General features: G+C 33.6%; 1 protein-coding gene across 3 annotated transcripts in view; it reads right to left on the bottom strand.

The window, feature by feature from the left end:
- Positions 1 to 10,965, bottom strand: part of LOC111087498 (uncharacterized protein CXorf57-like) — a 155,264-nt gene that overhangs the window by 140,726 nt on the left and 3,573 nt on the right. Inside the window, exon 2 of one of the 3 annotated variants that reach the window (XM_022394313.1) lies at positions 303 to 526. The exons of 1 other annotated variant lie outside the window; for it this stretch is intronic. In XM_022394313.1, the coding sequence (XP_022250021.1) occupies positions 303 to 335 (33 nt within the window). In that variant the 5' untranslated portion in view covers positions 336 to 526. The remainder of the gene's footprint in view (positions 1 to 302; positions 527 to 10,965) is intronic. One more of the 3 variants, XM_022394314.1, reaches the window with a different exon arrangement.

Below are 10,965 nucleotides of genomic sequence, written 5' to 3'. Positions count from 1 at the left end.
AACTGGTTTCTACAAACCTAAAGAAAGGGGAAGCATATTTTTTTTAAATGTGGAACTCTGACAGCTGTAAAGTGGACTGAAAAACGAGACATTTATGCACTTTCAATTTTACACTCTAGTACTTTGACAACTGTGACAAGAAGATGGTTACAAAACCTGTTAATTGTGGACTATAATAAGTTTATGGGAGGAGTGGACCTAAATGATCAACACTTAAGTTACTACTCTACTACACGAAGGACAATAAAATGGTATGAAAACTGTTTTTTCAAATTTTGGACTTCACAATTGTAAATGCTCACATTTTGTACAAACAACAGACCAACCAGTGGCATTATCCCAGAAGACCTTCAGAATGGGCCTGGTCAGAGATCTTGTTGAGCCTCTACTTCTATGCAGACCAGGTCCTTCTGGTATACCACTCCCTAGAACTGTACAGGACCTCTGAGACTTACTCTTGGCAGGCACTTCCCAACAACTGTTGATAGAAGTCACATGAAGAGATGCAGACTGTGACTCCAAGAAACTAAAGTAACAACAAAATGTACACTGTGTAATGAATTTATCTGTATTAAACATTTTGAAGAGTATCACACTAATGTTACTCTTCAAAGAAGTTGATACTATGTACAAGGTAAAAGTCTGCTCTTTTCCCATGTAAACAGTTTTTGTTTTGCTTAAATTTTAGTTATATTTCTTACAACATAGAAAGTAAATGAGAAATACACTGACAAACAAAGATTTCAAGTACGTAACTGTGTTACAAAATGTTGTGCTCCTGCATCAAACTTGCTAAGCCTTAACATAAGCCTCGTTTATTCTTCTGGGTGGAGGGGTAGTGATACAAATTGTTTTATGCTTCCAATATGAATTTTTGAAGATCAAAAGTTATCAAATTACTGTACTAGTTTACTCAAAATCCCTGTAACTTAGTCGGGTATCTAAATAAACTGTATGTGGGTGAAAAAAAATCCCATTCCTGTTCAGAGCTATGACTAAATCATCACACTTCAATGGTTTTGGCAAAATTATTATTTTCTCCTTCAAGCTATTTATAAACAACTGTCAGAGTTATGTAGGGGTGAAAATGTTCTTTCTATTGGTTATAAGCAGTAACTAATTAGTAGTAGGTGGGACTAGATAAGAGCTTTCAAAAAATTGGTGCAGTGGGAGGAGCCACTCTAGTAGACTTGCTAAAAATATTGCTATCTCATTAGCTACTTATACATGCTGTATGGTGGGCATAATAAAATGGAAGCTGAACAATAAGACATGTTGGAATCATTCAATTCCCATAAGGGGGGAGCAGAAGGCTTGTGGCATGCATAAAAATATTGCATAGAGAGGGCAGCACTGGATGAGCTAATCTTGTGAGAAGAGGGAAGTACTGTATAGGAATTGTTTACTTATGTATAGTAAGATGTCACTAAATAGCCACAACAGACATCAATCCTATACTAAAGCCACATTTTTACAGCTCCAATTTGCTTTCATTGACTACAATTTAGTACCCTGTAGTCCTAATTGAAAAAGGTACTTGAGTAAAAAGTCCCAATTGACATTTCAAACAAAATGAAAACTTACGGATGCAATACAATCAAAAGGACTGTTGTATATACACTGCTTAGTGTATGTGTTATTATCTAATTTATTTTGCGAGTTACCATTTAATGATTGTTTAGTTTTTATGGCAGGAGTGTTGAAGATAGATTGTTTTAAAAATGTTAGTTGTATCAAATTTCGTTACATAACTCTATACGAGTCATACATTGAGTTTGCAATTACATAGTTGTCTAGGCTTTACTAATACTGTTGACATCACATTACTCGAATTGTCAGCACTTTTCTCGTATTCTTAAGTGAATATTGTTGCCTTACAGCACCACTCGCATAGTTTAGAGAAAGTTTGAGGCCTCAGTTGAGCAACGTATAAATACAGGCAGCCAAGCGAGCACAAGTCAAGTGAAGTAAAGTAGAGAAAAAGTGTAGTTCAGTCAGAAAATTAGTTAGCAAAAGAAAACTTCCACTTAGCCAGTGTGTGAGTGATTAGCCATAATGGGCAATATTTTATAGTTTCACAGTATAATAAAAATAAGAATAATTTGTCTTCTGAAAAGGTGTTCTAAAGTAATTTAACCCATATGTGTAGACTTTGATGAAAAGGAGCCAATTATTTCAAGTTCAGGTAGCGCAAGTACTGATTTTGTACTGTGAGAAAAGAAGATAAAGAAAAATAGTTTGTCTTGTCATTGGATTCTAAAGTAATTGTATCAACCTAAGCGTACTTTGACAAGAAAAGATAATTATTTTATATGAAATACAACTGTGATATCCATAGTGTAAAGAATTTTTGTAGATAGTTTGACTTGTTTTGAATACATTATTTTAAAACAAGTAGAGTGTGTGCTATTCGTTTATTGTCAAATTTATTGCCAACAAGTCACAGACACTTACTACAAGTAGAAGAATCCGTAACCACATATACATAAAACCCTCACAACTACATCGACATTTTTGTCTTTATGTAATAGATAAAACAAAGTAGGGAGTATTAAAACAAATTCATGTACCACCTTGTAACTCACCAAACTGGCATCAATTTGTATTCAAAATAAAACATATATGTTGTTGTCTACTGCTGCTGTGCTGGAGAACATCCTTTCTTAAGCTACAGGTTACTAATAATCATAATAGTGTGTGTGTTAAAAAATTACAATTTTTAAAGTACTGTTATTTTTTCTACACCTAACGTGTGTTGTTTGGACTTAGAAAACATATCCAACTTCATCACTGTAAACACTGAGATGAACCATTTGACTTATTTTGGCACAGTATACATGGTTCAAATCAATAACCTATGTTATTTTCCAACCTAATGTGGTACACCATAGCTCATTTAGTAACTTGTATGTTTGTTTGAAGTTAAGCACAAAGCTACACAATGGCCTATCTGTGCTCTGCCCAACATGGATATCGAAACCCAGATTCTAGCATTGTAAGTTTGCAGGCATACTGCTGTGCTACTGGGGGGGCAGTAACTTGTAATACCAAATGTTATAGTAAGAAAGTAGGACTTTATACAATAAATCATAGTTAACTAAACTATTAGGAGTCACCCAGGCCACATTTTGTTTGTTCCTTTCAGCATCTGAACTTAATAGTGAAGTTTTACTCTTTATATTTTCATATTTCATTACTTGTATGCTATTGTTAAGGACAGGTTTTAAGCACAATTATAATGAATATTATTTTTGGATTTTGACAGGTTTATAAACACTGAAAAGTCCAACTGTGATTAACCACACAACTTATAATGATGATAACAGCTTACTGAGCATGCAAAGAGCATTAGCAAGGGTTGCTATAAAAAGTTTGAATGACAACTTGGCTGGATCTGATTATATAGACAAACCAGATGACTGTTCAAATGAAAAAAACACTGATAACATACACAAGATCCTTGAAAAATGGAAATCGATCTGTGAATTTCTTGTGTGTGCACAGCATTGAAGGTGATGAAACAGAAGTACAATAAAGAGGAGTCAATGTACTCTATGGCCTTTTTATACTGATGATCCTGATTGGCTTGAGCTCATCAGCTGGATGTAAGAGGGCCCTTGGTGAGTGGAAAGTCAACTGACACGAGAGACAATGGAGGAGGAGTCATGAACTGAATGACCCACTGATCTGTGGTGAAGGTCTCCTGTACTGACACGAACCCTCTTACTCTAGACTCTACAGAGCCTGACCCTATAAGGTAGTCACCGATGATATAGTCTGCACTCCACCCTAGAGGAGAATACCAACTGGTAAAGTAAAAATCACCCTTGTATTCCAATATATCAAGGCACTGAAGCCAGAGGTCTGAAAATTCAAATGGGAGATGCAGGAAACTGTCCTGCAGAATACCTTTGAGAAGCCAGGGTATAAATGGAAGAGTGGAGATAGACCACATCTACTCAAAGTTCCATGGAATTGGGAATACCAACAAATATCAACTGTCTGAGAAAAGGAACTTCTCTGAGATCTCTAAGGGCCGAAGCAGGAAGGAATCTCTCACCAAAAGATCACAACAACAAACCAACCAAGATACCAAGGATAGAGCCAAAGCCAATAACCTAACCACAGTAAAAGTCAATAAATGACTAAGAACATCCAAAATTTTTGCAGGAGATCTGTGATAAGCCTCAGACAACAGTTGCAAATATGATAAAAAACTGTTGTAAGTAACAGATGGATTCTGGAAAACTGAGACTGATTAATTAAGGCAAACCATGGCATCTTGTACAGAGGCCCAAATAGGAAGATGAGGATCTAGCCTCTGAGAGTCCAAATATGGATTATCCAGGTGATGAAAAGCCAAGGCATGCTGATCAAATAAACGAGGAGGACAAGGCACGGCAGTAGCCTCTCTCAAATGATCAGCAAATCTCCTTGCATGCATAGCAGTGTCTGGAGAAAGTGGAAGGACTGGGTCATTAGATGCATTATTTTATCCCAATAAAAAAGAAGATTCATAAGCTACAGGAGAAATACTCAAAACATTACAAACTTGGCATACTAGTTGCAAAAAAGGTGCAGGAGATGGAATGTCTGTTCGAGGCTCATGATTAGCTGTCTGAGCAAAGAGAGATGTTGAAAATATATGAGTCTAAATTCTAATCAGTCTGCCCTTGATACCCAACAAACTCAGCCTCAGAGCCAAAACATCAGACTACAATTCACACTCTACCTCTCTGTGTAAGAATAACTATATGTCCTTTAGGGAAGATGCCTCCCCATGATGGCCAGGTAATGCCAGACTAATGAAGTGGTATAGGAGGAACATCAAACGATTCTGTATCTGAGACAGAAATGTGTGTATTCATATTCAAAAATGTCTCCAATTTTTTTGTTCTTTTTTTTAGTACAATAAAGAAAATGAACAATAACTCACAACCCACTAGAAAAGGTCTAAAAGAAATCCAGCAGAAAACATAGTAATAACACTGAAGAGATATCAACAGTAATCACATAAGACCGTCATCGTAATTTCTGCCATTGAGAAAATGTGGATAAGAATTAATAACTGGGAAATTATATACAGGTCTGGTATAGAGGGTGCACTAACATAAATGGAGAGAGTCACAAGATTATAATTTTTATGGGTGATATAGTGGGGTATAAAGAATGGAGCAAGTAGAGAAGAGAAACTTTCATTGAGATAAGGCTAAAGTGTGAGAGGATGTATATTTTGGAACTTGTACCTTTGTTGTGTTTGTAGTTCTTGGACAAAGCAATTTAGACAAGAAAAGTGAATGACAGATTGCCTTTCCCATCTCTTTTTTTTGATACTACAAACAGCCAGGAATAAAACCCTTGATGCACTCTATTGCCTCTTTATACTGAAGATCCTGGATGGCTTGAGTTCATCAGCTGGATGTAAGAGGGTCCTTGGAGAGTGGAAAGCCAACCGGCATGAGAGAGAGTAGAGGAGGAGACATGAACTGAATAACCCAATAATCTGTGGTGAAGGTCTCCTATACTGACACGATGACCTGAAACCTTCACCCATCTTGTGACAGCATGATGAAAAGATACAGCTGCACACTGTTAAATTAAGTAAACCATGTATGTGGATGAAGATAGAAAAATGTGGTATCAAGATCTGTTACTGATGAGTGATGATACAGCATTACACGAAACAATCACCAACACATCATTATCATTGATGTTCAAGAGAGACCCTAATGTGCCATTAAACCTTCTGTACTTCAGTACAGAGAGTAGTCATGAAGAAGTTTTTACATAGATTATGGAACACCACTGATGACATACATGACTTTACCCAATAGAGACTTAAAGGTAGACATTGATAAAATGAAAATTTGCTATGATGTCAATGCTGATAAGATTGGATTCCAGGGAATCAAGGTGACAAGATCTGGCTAAACAATCCCTACTGCAAGAAAGAACACAGCAGATGTTGAGATGGGTCATACGTTGCACTGTAAAGAATCAATGATGTGGTTTACAGAATCCAGAAAAATAGGTGAACCAATCAAACTTCATTCATCATAATAATCTTTGGAAAGACATCAGTGAGAAAACAGCCAACTGGATAACTTTAGAAAAAAAAGTTGTCAGTGGAAACTCAACCTACCGAGTAGTCCAAAGATACTGTCAAAACTACTTCTAGTGGATCATTAAGGATTGAGCCACCAGTGGATTCAGTTGATCACCTACCTGGGAAGAAATCCCTCAGTGACATGACAGCCAGTAACAAAACAGTGCAAAACACCAACCCACCTATATACTATGAGTCTCAGAAGAGAAAACCACCAAAATGACTTTATGAATGGACAATTTATTGTAGTGTTTTATTTTTGTATTAGGATTGTTCAAGGGACATCACAATCCAGGAAAGAAGCGATGTTAAGCTATATTCTTAATGTTATAATTTAAAAGTTAATGTGCAAGTGATGTAAAAATCAAGTAATTCCTTGAATATTCTGGAATATTAATGAATGAGAGGCTTTGCAAAATATATAAAACAAGGATTACATTATAAATATGGATGAGCCAGTCAATTTGCTAAGTAAGCTTGTAGTGAAACATCACAAAGATAGAGTTGTATACTAGCCAGTAGTGTGAATTAGTCAGTATGTTTACATTTTTGGATCTTTGTTAGCTAGCATACAAACTAAGTTATTTTGTACAAGTAATTTTATTTTTAAACATTAGTGCAAATAGTGGCTGTCAATGTGGACGTACAAGTTATAAAGCCTGTAAAGAAACCTTAAGGAGGAAATAAAACTAATCTGTTATTATTACATTGACTGCATGATAAATTATTTTTACCAGGTAATTAAATAGGTTCAACAAACAAAAGAACAGTACAACAAAATATAGCTTTTCAGGTATAATAAAATTTGGTGCTTGCGTTTTACAGCTGTAAATGGCCAACATCTTTATACATACAGTGTAACAATATTAAAATGGTTCAATTAAATAACTAATTTGTTCAGTACAGTGAGTTAAGATATAAATAGAACATAAATAGGATTCATAACACCCTCAAAAGCTTTTGTCAACAAGTAATGACTACTGAATTTCTCCAGTGAATGATGTTTTTAGAAAGGAATAATTCTCTAGTGACTGCATAAATAGACATTTCCAGTAGAAACACCGAGATTAAAATATGATTATCACCATTTTGTGGACTTCTCCATATAAATTTTCACAAAGTTGCTCTACTAAAACTAAATAAACTAATTCTTTATTCAAAATAATTGTCTGTAGATGTCACATGATAAAACTTTTAAAAATTATTGTCATAAAGTGTGATGAATAATAACTATTTAAGTGAAAAATTCATAACAATAAGGGGCAGACTGGCCAAGGATGATTAGGCTGCTGTTATCATCCTGGCATGTACTGGCCCAAACACATTTATTTATTTTGTGTTATATTAGTATTGCTTAAGCCTTTTGCTGTGACTTTTGGATATATCCAAACAAACCCTTATACCCGGTGACTGCAAAATTTGGATTTACCCCATGGCTACCAAAAAAGGTTTCCCTCTACTGCAACATTCTCGTGTTGGCAACAGGATGTAAATCCTTAAAAAAAGACATGCAGGAACATCCCTGCATCCTTGAAACAACTGTCATATTTGTGTGCATGCTGTCACTGTGTGCTATGCCATGAAACACATTTTTTATATAGTATGTTGAGTATTGCATATTATAAGAAACTTAACTCCCTGTAATTTACAATTTGCATAGTCTTTTGTATGTAATTACCATAATGTACACTGAAGGATTAGCTTTAAAAATAAAAAACATGAACTTTTATTTCTCATTCCAATACTGCCAATTTTGCAGGGATGCATTAACTTCTGCATAAAGACACTTTCTTTACATCTTGGATATTATCTATATTAAAATCTTTATATTTTGTAATGCTTTTGACCTCTTATTGGTTTAGTTACGCCTATAATTTATATCATTTATTGAAGAACACAAAACATATTATTTTCCATATTTTTGTATTTAAATCAAATAAATTTCATTATCCATTATGGTTTTCAAGGCAAATTAATGTCAGGTATAGAAAATACATCTTTTGACATTGCAAAAGTAATAAAAAAAAAGGCCATATCTATGATTTTATTTTTTGGTGGTTAATTGATCCTTATTGGGAACAAGCCTGAAATTTAATTGTGCAGAGAAAAGGTTAACTACAGTGTAATGTTCTACCATGATAAAAATGACTTGTGCCTAACTTCATGATGGAGGAGGAGAGGGGATAACTAAACAAAGTCCTGTAGCTTAACTACAGGTTAGTTGTCACTGCAAACTATATAAATACCCACCTTTGTTCTTATAATAGACTTGTCCTTATGAATGTGTAAAAAATGTGGTTTCCAAGTTACAGAAATTTTGAGATAAAGTAATATTTTTAAATTGGAGACAGGAAAAACTGTACATCAATGAAAAACTAATTAGCTAAAACAGTTTGACTTTGTATTTGGTGACTTGGATTCTGGTAGCAGATAGGCAATGTTAGGTAGTAATGTTTTGTTGTAAATAAAAATGTGAATTATTGGGTAGTGAACAGATAGAGGATGGGCTATAGACTCACCATATCCTACTACGTTAGCTTCCAAAAATGCACACAAAACATAAATGGAATAAAATATAGTTTGTACAGCATATGTTTGTGGTGTTAAAATGAAGGTAAACATTAATTTGTGCCCAATCCAAGTGCCAAATTTCACACAATCACAGAAATTTCCAAAATTTTCTGAAACACATCTAAAATTTTTTCCCCCATTTTGTTTTATATTGGTTACCAATGCTATTTTTTTATGCACAGCACAAGGTCTGTAGTGCATCAAAGATGTTCCCTGACCAACTCTGTGAGAAAAAAGCCAGAACAGCAGTAACGTTGTCTTTGTTAAGTAAAGAGAGAACGCTATGCAAGTTTTAAATGTTTTGAACTACTTGTATAATCTACCTAGATTTAAAAAAATAATTTTACTGTTCTGTAGTATTTAAAAAATACAAATTTTTAAGAACATCAACACTGTTGAGTATCAAATGTTTTTATCTCATTTAAAATGAAGGGCATTTACCAAAAACTCTTGATTAATGCTTTCAGTTAAGGAGAATTATCAGACACCCAAGGATATTTTTTAAATTCCCATTTGATATTGAAAAGTCTACAGATTTCAAGCCAAATGTATTTTTCAATGTTTTCGATAAGATAGGCTTAATGTTACCAGTAAAGGTGCCAAAAATATGAATAATCAAACAAGTTGGTCACAAATACTAGCAAATTCTTCATTGCAAAATGAGTTGATGAGTCATTTTAACTGCTTTGAAAAACTATTCTGCCAAGCATGAATACTGCCCTTCAAAGTATTAAAGATATAAAGGATTTAGGGAATAAAGCATAACCCACAACTGTACACATTTTATAACATGTAACCAAAATATTCATTATTTTGTAAGTCACTATGACAATATTACATAAATAATTTTCTAATTTAATCCAGGATCCATTGCACATAATACATTTTCCTTTACTTTCAGTTTGGCAGAAGTTGTTAGAGTACTAAGATTTCCATAAATAGGTTAGACTGAACAACAAAATTTGACATGAAGCCATTTACTTAATTATATCATTTTAAATATATATGGCACATATTAAAGATCTTTTTCATTTATTTCAAATTACATTTTTATAGTATTATTTATTTTCATTTGAAAAATGAACAGAGTCTAGATTCAGATTGTTGCATTTTACTTACTATAAAATAAGTAAAACAAAATAATGATTCTTGAAACATGGTCTGTTTATTTCATTATACAATATCTTTGTTTTGGATTTTGAATATTTAGTGATATATTAGAAAATACGTATGTACATACTTGATTATGTGCACTGTAGTACTTGTAAGATCAAAAACAAGTATTCATTATATCTATTTTTATGAGTTTGCTTTTAAAGTTTAGCATATTGGATTCTTGATACTTTATGATGCCCCCATATCAATTTCATAAAACTCTATTCTCTCAAGAATTCTGGTCTCAGAACAGAGAAGATTATATTATAAAGAGTGTGTTTTGTAGTTGTTAAAAAGTGACTTATTAGCAAGTGGTAGGAAATTACTTCTTTAGCTCAGCTGGTAAAGCCCTCAACTATCTTGTGACAGATCTCTGGTTCAAATCAAAGGTGAGGAAATACATATATATATAAATGAAACAATATTAAAACATTTTAAAAACTCTTTAGTTTTGTAACTTCAAGAACACACTTCAATTTCTGACAAGTCCTATTTAAGATTGAGGTATTAAAGAATGACTTGATCAATTGGTATGTTGATAAATATTTGGCAAATGTATTTAGTTAACTGCATAAGTGACAAAGATATTGAATTTAAAGAATGGGTTAAACAATTGCCAACTCTGTTTTTCTATATATATTTTTAAGAGGATTATTTCGAGCTAGCTCTCTGTCAGGTTGTACAGCTTTACAACCAAGCTGGTTTTAAGCTGTATGATCTGAGGAACATAATAACATAATATTTTGGGACAACATGGGACCTATTTGTGCATCTTGGCTATTCCATCCTCAAAACTAAATTAAAATGATTAAATAAAATAAAAACAAAAAATTTTAAACCTAGCCCTTTTCATTAATATACTCATCAAGTTTTTCTTCAACTCACTTAAATTTACTGCCTCTACAACATCTGAAGGCAACCCATTCCAAAGGCCAACCACCCTGTTACAAAAATAAAACTGTCTTAGCTAAAGATGACTCCTACTTTGCCACAATTTATATTTGTGTCCCCTTGTCCTACTATTCTCATTGTTAAATATAAAAAAAAGATAATACATCAACACTATAATTCCCTTTACAATCTTAAACACCTCAATCAGATCCCCCCTAACTCTTCTTTCTTCAAGAGAAAAC

The sequence above is a fragment of the Limulus polyphemus genome, unplaced genomic scaffold (genome assembly GCF_000517525.1).
Source record: "Limulus polyphemus unplaced genomic scaffold, Limulus_polyphemus-2.1.2 Scaffold2227, whole genome shotgun sequence".
Taxonomy (NCBI): Eukaryota; Metazoa; Arthropoda; class Merostomata; order Xiphosura; family Limulidae; genus Limulus; species Limulus polyphemus.
This window is presented reverse-complemented; position numbering and strand designations above follow the sequence as displayed.